The following is a 17,658-nucleotide window of genomic DNA, read 5'->3' on the forward strand; positions in this document are numbered from 1 at the left end:
AATGCTAATTTAGAAACTAGATTATTTTCAAATGATTAAAATAACCTGCAGAAAATATTTTGCAATCCTTCTAGGGTAAATAATAAAGATAGTACCTTATGGTTGGATCGCTATTTGAAGTAATCCATACACCAGCAAAATTGTTTGCATAGATTTTATTTTCTATAAATTGTCCTCTTCCTTTTTCATGAACATAGATTCCTCCAGTTTGCCCATGGTGGATTTCACAACGAACTACAGTAGGATTTGCATATGCTTTCACTTCAAAACCAGCTATTCTATTTCTATGTATGTTGCAACTTTCAAAATAACCCTAAACACAAGACAGGGGGAGAGAAGAGGAAGGGGAGAGAGAACGTTGGGAGGCAAGGAGAAACAATAGGAAGAAATTATCTTCTGACCACCTACTTAACGGTTGTAATGAAACACGTCAATATACAAGAATATGTAATACTATTTGCATTATTTATTTATTTACAGTGCATTTTAGTCCCTGCAGTTTTCTTGCCAACATTTTGGGAAGTGGTTTGCTCTTGTCTTCTTCCTAGGTCCCAGTGAGAGGGATTGGCCCAGCTGGGTTTGTGCCTAAGGCAAGACTAGAATTCAGTTTCCCAGTTTCTAGCTTGGTGCTTTAACCATTACACGGAGCTGGCTATTATTTATTTCTATGGCATGAAAATAATGTTATTAAGAAAAATGTTATCATATTCTTTCACATCATCCGTTGGACCCTTAACAGCAGTAGAATATATTAAGCCCATTTTTTCAATTGAAAAAAAGCATCTTCTATACAGTTATTACTTTTAATTCAACCCTAGATTATTTTCACAAGAAGGGTTTCCATAGCAAAAATTATATATTGTAGAGAGCTGTATAATCTTGGCCTGCAAACTACATGCAGCTTTCAATCCTTTTTTTGTAGCACTTGGAGCCTCTTTCCCAATTGTGTTGATTGAATTTCACAATACATTGCAGATTTTTTGGTATGCTATTTTAATTTTTAAATATTAAAGTTAATGTAGATGTATTATTAAATTTAACTTTTGAAACAAAGGCCAACATTTTCTGCCTCTTCCAGAGAAGTCCTCATGTCATCACCATGACTTGTGATCACAGTCTAAAGGATAAGAAAAGCTCAATAGTGCACAAAAAAAGAAAAAAGAAAAGAAAAGAAAAGGTTTCTATTGTTAGTCTATGCATCCGAGTTTGTTTCAAAAGATCTTTGGGGGATGCTAACAGTTTTGAACGTGAAATTTTTAAAACGCAGGAAATCCATTCAAACAGAGAACAACATATTTTGAAACAAATTTTTAAATATGAAGTCATAACATCCAAACTTCCTCCAGGTCTGTAATGAAGCATGATTTTAATAAACTGACTTTTATCAGATTTTGTTTTAGAGGAAAGTGTCAATGTAGCCTCTTGATTATTAATTTGGAATAAAAGGATTTTACATTGACTTTGGATTAAAATTAGGTAAAATCACAGAATGACCACAAAAGTAGGTAAAATCTGCTGTTCTTTTTCTGAAGGCAAACATTCTGTCTAGCAATAATATTTTAAAAGAAGCAGCATCAAAGCTTTGCACTGACATACGGTTAGTAAATAAATATTGTTACTGGCACTCAGGGAATATAATAAAGATAATTTATGCCAGAAATATGGAAGCTCAAGTCAGGTTCATGGCAATAATGTCCAATGTTTGAAATGAAAGAACCAACATAGAAGCACATTTAAAACTAACTACTCTTACTGGCAACCAAGAAACAGTTCCAACAAGTGCTAAACTAACACAGATATTGTAAAAATGGCAACTTGTAACACATAAAGTCTTGTGTTGTTGCAGCACCAAGAAGCAGAAATTCAAATACACCCCTATCAAAATACTAAATATTTCTGAACTGGAACTGTAGACAATTCCAATTCTGTACATGTTAAATATGATAGTTTCCCAGGTAGGTCAAGATGTAATTGTAAAAATAGCAAAACTAAGATATTGTGATAAGGGATTTATTATGCAAACATCATCCCAACTGCCACTACACATACAAATATAAAACGAAGAGAGAAAAAACTCATTCATTTCAAGCTTTCCACTGTTTGCAGTTCCCATTTATGTCTTGCTGGAAAACAACAGTGCCTTTGTAACCAAGGTTGGAAGGGAAAAAAAGTAAGGAGAATTTGCAGTTATATTTTTAAGTTGATACAATAGAAAAAAGCTGCTAGATTAATATACAAGTATTACAGAGACAATTCTGAGCAATGATTGAAGGATTGAAAATAGCATTACAAGAGTTTAGGTTTTTAAGTGGCAATTGATCATGTCTCTTAAATACACAGAGAATAAGAGTTATGGAACACAAGGACATCTTGAAGGCAATTGTTTCTCAAGGTTCTTGAGTTCAATTTCCCTGTTAAACATACTATATACTTGTTCTATAGATGCAAGAGAATTCATTACTTTGGTAAGAAGACTAATGAACTAACAAAAACATCCTGAATGTTCACAAAAGCTTCACTTCCCAAGAGACATACATACACATAAATACCTGTCTGCAAAACACATCTATCTATATTTGCTTGCGTATTTATGCACACACACAGAGAAGTATATATACATTACCATGCCATGGTCAAATGTGAAAACACCAACATCTCGCCCGTGATGAATGTGATTTCGTCTTATAATAGGGTTTCCGTGGTTTTTAACCCAAATCCCAGCTAATGCATTATTAGAAATCTCATTATCCTCATATATCCCCTAAAAGATTGGAAAAGAACTTAAGAATACTTAAGAAAGAAAATACTTAAGAAAGAAAACAATAAGAGAGATAGCAAAAAAAGAAAAATGCAAGAAGTGTTACCTGTGCATGATCTGTGATATAGAGTCCAACATTTTCACAGTCACTTATGTTACAATGCTTGATAGTGGGACAAGCCCCTTGGCCACTTACACATACTGCAGAACCAACTGAAAATGAAGTTTGTACATATAAAAAATGAAGTAAGTGTCTGACTTTCATAATATATGTGAAACAAATGCCACCAGTTGTTTTTGCAACTGGAATAACTTGGAATAGTTATTGCAATTTATGTAATCTTGGCCTTTCAAAATACAATACTAAGCTAAGTAAATTGCTTCTTATAGAAGACAAAGAGCAGTGTAACAATCTATAGTACTAATTAAGAATATACAAAATACTCTGCTCTAGAGCTCTGTGGAGTAAGAATACAACAAACCACCTCCTGTTCTGGAAGCCTACCAGACCACTCCCAGAACAGCTGGACTGGGATGAGCTGTAAGAAGCATAACATTTTCAAGTACTCCTCAGAATGGAACTTTTGCACACCCCTACCATAAATTATATGTTAAGGACACCTGGAAATAAGTGAACAAACATTTTAAAAAGTAAAGCTCAAAGAACCCAAAGACTGTTATTAGGTTGAAAGTTCATATTAACACATGAAATTTCATCACTTAGGAAAGCAGGTTCTATTACCCACATACACACAGTTTAGATATTATCTACAAATAATGTTTGCTACTTAATTATTTCTACAAAGAAATTACTTACCTGTACAAGTACTTCGAATAATACAATGATCTATTATTGGACTGCAGTTGACTGTAATCTCTAAGCAATGGTGCGCATTGTGGTGTTGTGCAGATTTGTCATCAGGGTTAAACTGAAATAACATAAGATAAATTTATTTATTTATTTATTTATTTATTTATTTATTTATTTAGTTTTCTATACCGCTCTATTCCCGAAGGACTTAGGGCGGTTTACAGGGCAATATTTAAAAGACAATATAAATTAAGATAAAAATAGAATTAAAAAGAATTAAATTAATAATAGCCCAACAATAAAACAATGTTAAAATTTAAAACTAAAACCCCCCTCAGTCCAGGCTGGATAAATCGAAAAGCCAGGTTTTCAGGTCCCGGTGAAATGAGCACAGGTCGGGGGCAGTCCGGAGTTCCACAGGTAAATCATTCCTAAGGGCAGGCGCGCCCACAGAGAATGCCCTCCCTCTGGGGATCACCCGCCGGCATTCCCTGACCGGCGGCACCCTATGGGAGCGCACAGGACGATGGGAAGTTGACCCAAGCCATTTAGGGCTTTATAGGTCATCACAAGCACCTTGAATCTCACCCGGAGGGCAACTGGAAGCCAATGCAGCTTGCGGAGAAGAGGTGTTACATGGGAGTATCGGGAGACTCCCATCACAACTCGCGCGGCCGCATTCTGCACCAGCTGAAGCCTCCGAGTGGTCCTCAAGGGCAGCCCCATGTAGAGAGCGTTGCAGTAGTCTAACCGGGAGGACACGAGCGCATGAGTGACTGTGCGTAGGGCATCTCGGTCCAAATAGGGGCGCAACTGGCGCACCAGGTGAACCTGGGCAAAAGCTCCCCTGGTCACGGCTCCTATATGATCTTCCAAATCCCTTTACTAGCTATTCATTTCTTTCAGTGAAGTAGGTTCAAGACAAGCATTTGCCCAAGTTTCTTCTTACCCTGATTGTCATGTAACCAACATAAGCATCCTCTGATCCCTCCATGAAGACAAAGGTTGAATCTCTTGTGTTTTCAATAATAACTTTATCTGCTACTTTCCCAGGAGCTTTACAAAAATATAAAAATTTAAAATAAATTACTAGATGAAAATAAACGATAGTTTCTAGTTCCTTTAAAAAGTAATAACACAGGATCTGCAATAATATTTTTTCCAAAATCAAACTTTATATTGAACAGTTCAGATGACAGTTTGGATTGTTTTAAGTATATTGAGACATTCAGTCCAGTAACTTTATTTTATAAAAATTCAAAAATTGTTTTTTTTTTCATATTTAAATCAGACATTAATTTTAGTTTTAATAGGAGAAACTATACCCTCAATCAAAACTCAAATGACAAACAATGACTTTCATACTATGGATATGACAAGCAAAGAGAAAATCTTTGTGCTTGGCAAGATTTAAGAAAATACACAAAAGAAAACCAGCAATGCAACGGATTAATACGACAACAACAGTCATGGTTGTTATTCTAATAATGATCAGTCACCTAACTGAAGAGAGAATAACTATCCATAGAGTTGTCATGAGCCAATATTGACTTCACAACATAATCTCATTCAGGGCAGAGAAACAGAACACAAAACTGATTATAAAGTATTAAAGAGTTCAGGTTGTTATATATTATTGTAAAGTTCTTAAAACCAAAATAAGTTACAATGGTACCTACATCTGCACTATGTTTAAACAAATGAATATCTATTTGAAAAATCACCAGAAGGAGCACAAAGTTATAATTAATCATTTCAATTTTAATCTCAGCAGTGCTAACTTACAAACTAGCCAGCTGTAAAAATGAAAGAGTACATTTTCAAGATAAATTCAGCACAGGAAATATGCTGTCATTTTGGAACATTTTTCCCATTAAATTTAAGGAAGGTATCCATTCCATCTGATATTGATAAGGGGATGGATAGGGACAAATCAAAATTCAATATAAATGTGTAAGAGATATAGGGTTAGGGTTAGGGTTGGACCCGTTTCTGAACAGTCCAAATATAGATCAAGGAAGGAAAATTCATTTTTGTTCTAGAGAACTGCCCTGAAGACATGGATTGTACTTTGGGTGTGCTTCTGGATTCAGTCCCCTCAAACCCCATTATGCGGCTTCATTAAGATGGCGAGGAAGAATACCCTGGATGGAATGAGCTAAGAATAACAGGAGTGTATGACAAGAGTATACTTTCAGCTGGGTCACCCAAGCTGCCCAGATAAAGCAAACAGGTACCTATATCGATAGTAGTAATGTAGGAAAATGCTAGAAGTGAAGGATCATATTAGCAATAACAGCAAAGGCATCAATTTATACAGCATGGGAGAACCCTGTATTTTATCAAGTAAGCCACAGGGCTATGTGAACCAGCAACAAAATAGATGGACTCAATTACAGTGACAATAAGTGCATCACTAGAAGGCCAGATTATACAGACACTGACTTAATGACACATAATCAATCAATCAATCTGAATTCTGCCCTGCATTTAAATGCCCTAGTTCCTGCAGTTGTCAAGAATATATTTGCATCGGTAGAACTAGTATGTAAACTGTTTCTATTTCTTAGAATGTCAAATCTGATCACAATAAATAATGTATGCTTCAGTTATACCGCACAGGATGAAAAAATGAACTCTACATGGGTTTACTTTTTAAAAGTGATAAAACTTCAATTGCTCTAGAACTCTTGACTATTTATATAGGTCATATAAATTTCTTGTTAGTAAAACTACACTTGTTGCTGGTTCATTTAAAGGGTTCTGACAGCTAAATCTGTCCCTCTTAAAATACTTTTGCCATTAATTGCATATATTTGAATTAAATTCTATATGACTCATCAGTAAGTATTTCTAAAATAATACATATAAATACTAACATATAAAAGAAAAAAACTGCTACTAATCAAGACCTTGATATAACACTTGGACTGTCTTAGAAACAAGACTCAATAAGATGACATTTTTGATGGTAATAAACCACTGTACACTACCCTTTATTTATAAACAACCAGAAGCTCCTTGGTTTACAGTCAGAATAACAGGCATAATAAACTGGGAGATACAAGGCTGTGCGTAAAATTCCACACCATGAAAGCTGAGGGGAATGGTGAGAGGGAAGCGATCAGGAAGCAAGGAGGTATTTGACTCTTGGTTGATGCTGAGGCCACCGAGGAACAGGGCATAGACCATGCAGAGAAAGCAATACTGGCACCACAAATTCTCATTTTGAATATTTCCAATCCCTGTTTAAACTTCCAAGTTAGTGATCATAACATGAAATACATAGGTTAATTGTGTGCTATCTCTTTAATCTAAATCTTCCAATGAGCTTCACTGGAAGAATTCAAATCCTATTGTTCTGGGAGGGTGAAAACCTATCCAAGTTCATCACAATATTTATAATGTTTATATGCTTTAATCATGTTCACCTTCAGTCTCCCTTTCCCAAGGCTAAAAATACAAACTACACAGGACACTGAAAAGCAATTCAAAAGACTAGATGACCATGTTGTTTGAATATGACATATATAACTGAATCTATTCAGCAACATTAAGTATACTTGGTTTTCATTCGAGATTCTGAAACAAAACGAATGCTCTTCAGTCAACCCCCTGAGATACGGGGTGTCAGGAAACAAGAGTTCCTGAGGGTCCTGGAATGTACCTTAACCTGAAAGCCTGTCAAACCCTCTCTCTAGTTTAACATGCCTAATACAATTAAGCTGTTCTCTACATTCTTCTGACATTACTTTACACCATCTCCCCATCAGAATAATTCCCTCCTCCTGCAAGTGAAGATGGTCCCAGCAGCTTATCAAGATCAAGAAAAAAGTTTGAAACAGGTGTAGTTAAACCTGGAATATGCTCCCCCCCCAAAAAAACCCCCAACAAAACAAAACACCGTTGTCTGGCAGTAGCAAGTTGATGACCTAAAGCAACAAGAAGATAAAATGAAGGCATTGCTGGGAGACTTGAGAAGTCTACTTTGATCCTACTACAAAAGGTTAGGCATTGCATCACGGCCTACGATGTAAGCAGATCATATTTGGGGTTGTTCCAGTGGAATTTGCTGAAGGATACAATTACCATTTCCAGCTGTTGATTCTGGTACTGCTGTGGTTTCTAAGTATGGATTACTAAAAATGAAAAAACAGCAATGTATCTGCCAATGCCAAATCCATAATGGAAGGTGCAAGAAAAACCTTGGACTTCTTGTTTATGGACCAGTCTACTATGGAATTTTCCAAAATAACCTTGACAATCTTGTCATGTAACAGTATTTAAAATGAGTGACCAGCAGAGGGATTTGATGCAGGCAAACCAAGAGGATGAATTGTCCTATTCATCTGGAGGACCAGAACCTATCGATAGCAGATGGGAAAACAATTAACTGAATGTATATCTATTACGCCTGTTTTCTTCTAGCAACCTAGACTGAAAAATTTCCAAAGAATAAGTATCTCAGAGCTTTGATTAATAATATTCTTTTCAAATGGTTAAGTTTACAAAACAAGAATTCTTAGCAAATATTCTACTTTTAAAAGAGAATATATATGAGCAATTTCAAGTGGCAAGATTCTGCATAATTTTCTTGTATTTTGTGATGTAAAGGAGAATAGATTGGTTTTCTCTGAAGACAGCACTTTTTGATTTTGAGGGGGGGGAGGAAAAGACATATAGAATTAGCTCATAAACTTGCCTAGTAATTGGAGAGTAATTACTTTAACTGTTGTTATGCAGGAGATCTTGAATGCAAGTACCTGAAGAATACAGAGTTGCAATAATGGGAGAAAAATGGCTCCTCTGGAGCCATCTACATTTGCCACTATGATTTGGATAATCTGCAAAGAAAGAATGGAAGAGTTTTATAACTGAGCCATAAACTGAGGGATGGTAAGTGTTGGATTACATTAGGAATATCTTAGGGCAGAACTGTTGACTACGTACAGTAACCATTTAGCTCCACGTTTGAGAAGCAGCAGGCTTAATGTTTAAGCTATGGGACATACGGGAGAAAGAAAAGCATAATTTAATTTAGGGCTTTTCTAACTAAGGTTTGTGGAGCCGTAGGGTTCCATGGGATCTTGATGGCATTCCATGACACACTAAGGACAAAAACAAACAAAGTTCACTCAAATGCAGCCAATTTTCTATCACTACAGCTTTGCCTCAATTGTTCCAAGTATTTTTTTAAACAGGTTCAGTGATTTGTTTGAAAACCGCAAGTTTCAGTGATGGGAGTACAAGTAGTCCATTGAGTTACAATTGTTAACGGAGCCTGCCCACTAGGGTTGGAAGTTGGGACAAATGTTAAATAAACTGCCTCAAGTAACAACTAGCTATTGTTGCATTCATTAAACAAATACATGGTCTTTAAGTGGAGGTCAAGGGTGGGAGGGATACTGGGATGTCTAGTGAAGGGACAGGCCCATCTGCCTCAGGCCTCCTCCACTCCAAGATACCCCATGCTCTGCTTCTTACCCCCTGGGTGCTTCACAGGCCAGCATGCTGGCAGCTGAACAACTGTCTTCCAGCGAGAAACAATGGGGAAGGAAAACACTGGGCGTGCCTCCCTTTCTTAATTCTGCTCCTACCCTTCCTCCTGCCAAGGTGGTCTGTCTTTTTTGTGTTTTCTTCATTGAAGAACTGTGACTTCCTCAAAGAGGGAGGGATTAAACAAGGAAAAGGTTTTGAAAAGTTTATCCTGAAGCTGCCGGTTTTGTATGCAGAGCTAACTGCCCAAAGTCTAGCAAAAGCCAGGAGACATTTGCAGCCTGGCAAAGGCCAGCTGATCAAAGCAGAAAGCTCCAAAAGCAGCTGCCATTTTCTGCAAGGAATTGTCAGAGTGCTGAAAATGACAGCTGCTTCCAAGAGGCATGGGGAGCAGGCCCAAGCAGTGCAGGGTCTTGTTGGGATGGAAGGAAGAGAGGTGGGGGGGGTGGGTTACTGCAGCTGTTGTAACTTTGAAACAGGGTCATATGTAGTTTTGGGGTATCTGTCATAACTTTGAACATTCATTAAGTGATCTGTGGTTTCTTGAGGACTATCAGTACAAGAAAGGTACTTTCATACTGGCATAGGAAAATTAAAATAAACTTGTTTATTAACATACAATAAAGATTCTTATCAAGCCATGCCTTACTGAACAGGTACCAAACTGAAGTTTAACAGTTGTGCAGGCACACAACCCATAAATGTAAATCACAGAAATCATAATGAGTAACAATATGTTTACTAGAATGATTAGGAAAAACTGGATAGAATATGAGTTTGTTGTTGCTTGACACAATGATTGAAAAAGCAATCTAGTGAAAAATACATTTCAGCCACAGCAGGAAGATTTGTGATCACATATTTCAGGGCTTTTCAACCGGTGGTATGCGTACCACTGGTGGTACGCGAGCACGTGGCTGGTGGTACGCGGCGTCGCCTTCCTCCCCCCCGCCTCCCCCCTGCTCCTTCCTAGCTTACTTGCTGCCGGAAAACATGCTGCTGCAGGAACCTACCAGGCCGCGCGAAGAGTGCAGGCGCAGAGTGAAACCCCGCCCTCCCCTGGGACTCATTGTGCAGCAACCATGTTGTCCTTCCCCCAGAAACAAGCGCGAACCTAAAGGGGACAGAGCCATCCACTCCCTCTGCAGGTAGGTGTTTGCATCCACTCGTGTCCAACTTCTTTTCCTCCCCCGCCCTGCGAGCTTGCAATACCCCTCACAGCCCTCACATTGCCTCCCTCCCGGGGCTCGAGAGATTTCCCCCTCTCCTCTTCCCGATGTGCAATGCAAAGGGGAAAGCAAAGCGGCCAGATGGCGCGTGCCCTCCCCGAGGATTCATCCTGCGGCAGCAGTTGGGAATCGAGGCCCACATTTGTTTTCCTGATGCACGCCAGGGCAGGCAAAGCCATCAGAACGCGGGTGTAGAGGGAAAAAAGTGCCCAACTCCCTCCTCTCCCCCACTGTTGGCAACTCCGTACAGCTGGACCTGACCTCCGCCGACTGGAGCCCATTGGCGGAGGTCGGGGCCGGCCGTACGGAATCGCCAGCTGATCCATATGGCCAGCCCCGACCTCCGCAAGTGGGAAGTGAGGATACTGCAACAGTCATAAGTGTGAAAAATGATCATAAGTCACTTTTTTCAGTGCCATTGTAACTTTGAACAGTCACTAAGTGAATTGTTGTAAGTCGAGGACTACCTGTACTTTATCATTTTTCCCCCTCAGTTCAGCATAGGAATGTACAACTGGCACAGTCACCCAATAAAGAAACAAAATACCTTGATGGTGAAGGAACATAACAATTCATTTTTTAAAAAAATCTCAGAGCATGGGGGAGGTACAAGCAATACAACACTGAACTGGTAGATGTATTCAGCAATTACAAATTAAAAGAAGACACAGTGATACAATAACTACAAAAGTAATAGCCTATTACATGTATTGAATTGTTTTCCTATTTGGCTGTTCTAAAGTGAGACCTCATAAGGTAACCAACTCTGATATTAAAATCATCAAAGGAGAAAGACTCAGTTTCAATCAGTATAATATATAAGAGGATCTCACTTTCTGAGATTAATTCCCCTACCTGATCATAACTGGAAAAACGTGAATACTACTACTAATAAGAATCCATAAATGAAAGAACTGGTGTTAAAGGGATTAGAGAATACCACTATAGAGACTTTTCAAAATTAATTCAACCACCTATGTGTTAACCCTATGATAGTAGCAGTGCTTAGACATATGATAGGTGGGGTGGGGGGAGGGCTACTGAACTGTTGAAGATCCTATACTGGGCTTTCTGCAGGTACATAACCATAATTGTAAATCTCAGAGAACATGATGAACACAATGTTTACCACAATGGGCAAGAGACTGTCTTTCATTGCACCTAATGACATAAAAGTAAATTCTTTGGTCCTCAGAAACAAAAAAAAAACCAATATGAAATTAAATAAAGAGCGCTGTCTGGAACTTAGTGTAGTAAAAATAACTTATTAGTTTTGTAGCTTATTGTCTTGGTATTTCTCACATGACTATAAAGCAAATGTCTGTTTATGAAAGTTAAATACAATAGCCAATTAAAGCAAGTGATACTAAGATGTTTTTCAAACTGAATACCTGCACCAATCATCGTTATAGGAGACTCAATGTATATCCATTCATCTGTGTATATGCCCGAGTGAACAAAGATAAGTCCATCAAAGTGAGCTTCTTGTACACCACCTAATGCATCTTCAATGGTGTCATAATACTAAAAGAAAATAAAGGAACTGTTTAGAGATAAATAGCTATTGAAAAAGTATACTAGTAATCAATTAGGGTGATTTTAAAATGTACCAGCATATTTTCTCTTCCTTTGTATCTTGCTGGGTTGCTGTAGAAATATTCAGCAAATCCTGGCTTTACATGCGCTCCTTTATACTACAATTTGAGAAAAAAATGTTGTTATGGTAAACTGTACTTTTTGAGCTACACCAGAGAGAGAGAGAGAGAGAGAGAGAGCCTGGAAGTAATTCACATCATTTCAATACATTATTAATTGTTCTGAGTTCTAAATTTGTTCTAAATTTCAGGCTTCTTTAATTCAAGAACAGATATGAAAATAATTTGGTGAGAGTTAAGAAATAGACCTAATTAGAATCTTGTTAAGGTGCTTCCAACTTTAAAAGGCAACACTGGTCATAGGATTCCCAGAAAAATGTGTCTTTGGTCTGAAATGGGATTAAATTAAATACTGTGAACTTCATTCTTTAAAACTTACTGGAATTTGCCATAAAGCTGGCTCAATAATGTATGAAGAATGCAAAAAAATATTATGTATTTTGCTATTATACACAGCCTAAGCCATGTTACTGCTTGCTTTACATACACACACAAATATATTAAAATACACTGGCACTCCCATAAGAGAACAAAAATGAGGAAGACCATGAATAAGAGAGACTATGAATAAAATGATTTTCTAAGAATTCTCAACCTGTTGAATTAGTCATATTAATTACTATTCTTGATTTATGTTTTCTTGATTTCACAAATTATGTGACAATAGAATGTAAGTGTGTTGAGTATCAAACCTTCTCATTTTAGTAATCACTTTTGACTTAGGTTCTCACTCAATGTTATTTATACTTTATTAGTATTACAAGTAGTCCTTATTTACAGATTGCCTCATTTAGCGACCATTCACAGTTGTGATGGTGATGAAAAGTAATTTTATGAGCAATCCTCGCATTTAAGACCTTTGCAGGTCTGTAAAGCAAAGGAAAGCTGAAGTAAGGTCCTAAATACAGTTGTGGGTTTAATTAGTTATCACTTTGCTGAATAAAGTGTTTTTGGAACCAAATGTGGTCGCTAAGACTACCTGTATACCACAATATTGACAAATGCCTAATGTCTTTTATTTAATACACTCTGATCAGTTCTCTTCTCCAGTTTTTAAGTTTTTCTATTAATATGCTCCCAATAGAACATTCTTCTCAAAATAAAAGGCACGCTTTTCATTGCAGTTTAGCCCAAAGAACTGCATATTAAATGCAGTAAATAACATCTCAAGAATTAATTTCATCAGCATAGAAATGAGGAACTTCAATGTAATGATTTGAGAATATAAAACTGCACCATGGACTTAGGAAATGAAGCTATCATGGTATTGCAGCAAATCAAGATCTCAAAACTATAAACTGATTGAAAGATAGCAGATGAAAAAATGTGAGTATCCCTACTCTTGACTGTTCTTCAGCATTTCAACCATTGTAAACATGCAACCTAAATAAGGTTTTAAAAAACATATATATACCAGTTGCTGAAAGCTTTCTTTCCATGGATTTGGATGTTCATATTCTTCTGGATTTATTTGATAAAATTTACCAGGTTCAGGATGCATCATTGGACGTGTATATTCAAATACTTCCATATATAATCGCTTCCTGAATAAAGACATTATGAATTGAAAATTGCAAATAAATTTTAAGAGAACACAGATATAAACTATACAGGTAAAAATTATATGAAAACATAGTCATTAAGAGTAATTTTTAATATAAATTTCTTTGAATACAAGGGCAAACATGAACAAGGAATTAAGGTTAACATAGGTCTATAGAAGCATCTGGCTGAACGGAAATTGCTTATCAACTCTTTTTTTTTCTTTCTCCTTCACAAATTAATCCTCTCGTTCTACTAAAGATTCTTATATAAAAGATGTGCTGCCTTTTTCCTGGAATTCTAAATGGAAAATTAAATCAAGCAACTGCTGAGCAGCATTCATACAACTACATGATGGTTTATAAAAGAATGCATTCTGCAAATACAGATATGTATTACTCCTGTTATGAAATAGTCCTTCCTTAAATCAATGTCTGAAGAGGTGAAAGAACTTCCACATTTTAGCATTGATTCATGATTTAGTCTGTGTTCAAGGTCATTAACTAAATTAAAGCTAGAACTTTTTTATTTTAGGTGCTAGCTAAAATCAAGTTTTTGATGACAAATGAACTGCCTTTTTAGCTGTATAGTGTTATTTACAGGACTCTAAATATTTTTATTATTATTTTGTTTTAATAGCTTGTTTTATTTTTTTCCTGTGACTGATTTTTTTTTCTATTTTACAAATCTTTTGTTTATATTTGTTAAAAAACATCATTCAAAAAACTATGTTAAATACAGTCCTTACACCTCAGCAGGTGGCAGCATCTGGACAATCTTATTTAGGATTGGAAACTAAGTAGGTCTGTAAAGCTACAGGGATGTTTTAGTAGTAAAATTTGACTTAAGGAGTTTACTTAACAGTTAGTATTCAATATATATTCATATAGAGATAATCAGAACATTATTAGCATACTTTTACAATGGTGGAAATAATATTAGAGAAAGCAAAAATCCTATTGACTATGAAGAATTCAGAAATCTTTTCTGGATTTTTCAACAGTATTTCCACAATTCTAAGCGTACAAATAGGTTTGTATTAAAAAATAGCAAAATTTCTGTGATCAGCCAAATTAGACGACAGGATGCATTAAAGAAAAGTAGGCATACAGTTTGAAGCATGTGCCAAAGAAATTTCTTGTAATTCAAACATCTGTTTTCATTCATGGTAATAGGAACAACTAAGTAGGAATTCATTTTTCTTATGGTGCTCGATAACATGTAGCATATTTCAGAATAATTAAGAATTATCTTTTCACTTACCACAAAATTGGATCATTAGCTAGCTCACTGAAGCGTTTACATACACAAGCTGCTCTACAAAGATCTTGCTCCAGCAAGTATGAAAAGATTTTCAGAACCACTTCATCAGGTAATTTTTCTTGAAGATACTGTTCTGCAGGGGCTGCTATTAAAATACAAAATGTGAATAACAGGATTGAATTGTCTGGTTTATTTTTACCAAGAAAGATCATGAACATCTTGTATCTTTCTTATATGCATGATCTGACTGAAAAAGATGTAATTAGAAGAAGCAGCTTGTAGGTTATTTATTAAAGCATAAAACCTAGGTATGCATCCACCTTCATAAACTATAAACATGTTGACCGATTTTGGATAAACTACAACAAACCACCAAGCTTAGCAATCAATATGGACAGGCAGTGAACAACATTAAATTTCTGGTTTTTTTAATCTTCCTGATACTTGCACAGTGTAGACAGAAAGTAAGGAGCCATCAAAAAAGGCAAACTCATATTCCAAAATCCAATCTCCACATTCCTGTATAATTCATAACACTCAAGATATACATGGCCGGTGGAGATCTTCCAGTCTTTCTGTGATAGGAGAAATTTGCTTCTACTTTAACTCCCAATTTAGTCAACAACTACAGCAGACTTCTATACAAAGGGGACAATATGTAACCAAAACCTTATCATACAAAGTAAGTTGAACCAAAGTTGGTAGATGGCCAACTTTGCTGATGAAGATCAAAAGAATAATAAAAACAGCTTTGCTTGCAGCATGGTATTGTATGCGATGAGAGCTTCTAAAGACATAGCGCTCAGGACCAGTGTAAGTTCAGCTGTTTGGATGATAGGAAAATATAGGAAGAGGAGGGGATAAAAAGTTCTCCATTACAACACCCAGACATTCCTAAAATAATTCCTCATTCCAAATGGAATGTCCTCCTCAAAGACATTTTTCTAATGTAATGGGTTTATATATTTTATTCCTTTCGCTCAAGCTGCTTAAATACAATAAAAATAATAAATGAGGGCACATTGGTAAAACTGCAATGAGAAGAAAGGGCACATTAAGCAACAAAGAACACATAAGAGATTTTTTTCCATTTCTTCAAATAAATTTCTTTGTAACACCCAGTCAAAAGATTAATAAGAAAGCAACTAAATTCTTAATATTTATTTGACATTAATACTTTTATTTTAAATGGTTTGCTTAAAAGTTTTGGGAATAAAAAAAAATCTCTATAGCCAATTTACTGTAGGCAGGGTTTATGGGTTTTATTTTGTCCAGTTTTTCTTCCAGGCTGTTCTAGTTACTTGCACATATAGCTGGCAATAGGCTGAAAAGAGGGGATGGGTGAGACTCCTGCTGCTACTTAAGCTGCACAGAGGCACTTTGATAGTGAGATGAACAGCACATAAATTCAATAAAATAAATAAACAAACATTATTACTACAAAGATAATGTGCAGATACACATCAACCAAACTAACACTGTGCTAGACATTTATTCAACAGCACTGGCAATACTTGTGTGCAAAGGGAATTAATGTACATAGATCTTTGCATTATCAACCTGCAAAATAAAGCACCAAGCATCATTCATGAAAATGGATATCTATATGAAAAGAAGAACCACAGCAGTAGTATACAAAACAGGCTAGCAACATGCAACTGTTAAAATCTTCTGGTCAGCTATATTTTAACTGTTTCCTTTCCAACAATTCATCCCCACATAATGTCATCCGGTCTAAGCCAATAATAGCAAGCACATGCTGCTGGTTTTTGTTGCAATGTGGCTAAGCAACAATAAATTTGAGGAAACAAGCAGGACCAATCACAAGCCAAAGAATATCAGCTCAACTACAGTGCTTGCAATAGCCTCAAAATGACACCTCTTGAAACAACTAAGTTTTAGAAAACACAATTCATCCTGAGAACATGCAAAAATAGGTGTTTTGAGGTTGGAACATTTCAAGTTTACAATGCTATCTTTACTATCTCTCTATAGGATGAGATTTTTCCACTTCCTTCTAAAATGACTCATAGGATTGTGTTGTTCAGAAGTGCTTTCATGTTTTCCCGAAAGTAAGTCCTATCCCGAAAATAAGACCTAGCTTGATTTTTGAGGTTGGGCCTTATATAAGCCCTAACCCCAAAATAAGCTCTACCTGACACCCCGCCCACTCTGTCCCACCGTAGGTTTTTTGGCAAGCTGGATTGTGTGCCGCCCCCGCCTTGCCTGCTGCCAGTGCCACCATTGCAAGATGGCCTGAATGTTAAGAAAGCGGGGGCCTGAGGCAAGCAGAGACTACGTCTTTTCTATCCCTGCCCTGGGTTGGGGAATACAGCAGGCAAGCAGGTGTGGGGACTGGCCAGGGCCTCAATCATCAGCTTCTTTCACCCTCATCCTGAAGCAGGCTCCATAGGTGGCCTGCACTGCCCTGCGGGCTTTGCCAGCTTTCTCTTCCTCTGCGGAAGGGTGGGTAAGAAATCTGGGTGTCCCAAGATGTCTCACCATGGGAGGCGACTCAGGTTTCCCTCATTGGGGGAGGAAGGCTTTGGAAACTGCCTTTTCACTTATATTAATAATCAATATTGTAATCCGTCCCTTATTAAAGGCGGCCAGCCTGGCATCAAAGCGCTGCTGAAAACAGAGGAGTCTATGTGTGCATCTGTGTGCCCATCTGCCTCGCTGGTTTTGACAGCACTTTGGTGCCTGGCTGGCCGCCTCGGATCAGCTGCAGCACACCATGAAGAAGATGGCTGAGGCTTGGGGAATGGTCTATCCCCATTCGTAGCGTGGCCACTGTTCAACTGCCATGCTGCCTCTCAGGAAGGCAGCATCAGCTGCCAATGCAGCGGCAGGGAATGCAGAAGGCAATCCTGCCCACCAGATCAGCCTGGTGGGGGTGGGGTG

At 37.1% G+C, this 17,658-nt stretch overlaps 1 protein-coding gene across 5 annotated transcripts in view; it reads right to left on the reverse strand.

Moving 5' to 3' along the window:
- Positions 1-17,658, reverse strand: part of FBXO11 (F-box protein 11) — an 81,170-nt gene that overhangs the window by 8,932 nt on the left and 54,580 nt on the right. For all 5 annotated transcript variants that reach the window (XM_081342566.1, XM_081342567.1, XM_081342568.1 and 2 more), the window contains 9 exons: positions 14,755-14,899; positions 13,364-13,493; positions 11,905-11,988; positions 11,686-11,818; positions 4,519-4,625; positions 3,576-3,687; positions 2,865-2,971; positions 2,624-2,761; positions 96-313 (listed from right to left, as the gene is read on the reverse strand). In XM_081342566.1, coding sequence (XP_081198692.1) covers positions 96-313; positions 2,624-2,761; positions 2,865-2,971; positions 3,576-3,687; positions 4,519-4,625; positions 11,686-11,818; positions 11,905-11,988; positions 13,364-13,493; positions 14,755-14,899 — 1,174 coding nt within the window. The remainder of the gene's footprint in view (positions 1-95; positions 314-2,623; positions 2,762-2,864; positions 2,972-3,575; positions 3,688-4,518; positions 4,626-11,685; positions 11,819-11,904; positions 11,989-13,363; positions 13,494-14,754; positions 14,900-17,658) is intronic.

Source organism: Vipera berus (genome assembly GCF_964194415.1).
Source record: "Vipera berus genome assembly, chromosome: 1".
Classification (NCBI taxonomy): Eukaryota; Metazoa; Chordata; class Lepidosauria; order Squamata; family Viperidae; genus Vipera; species Vipera berus.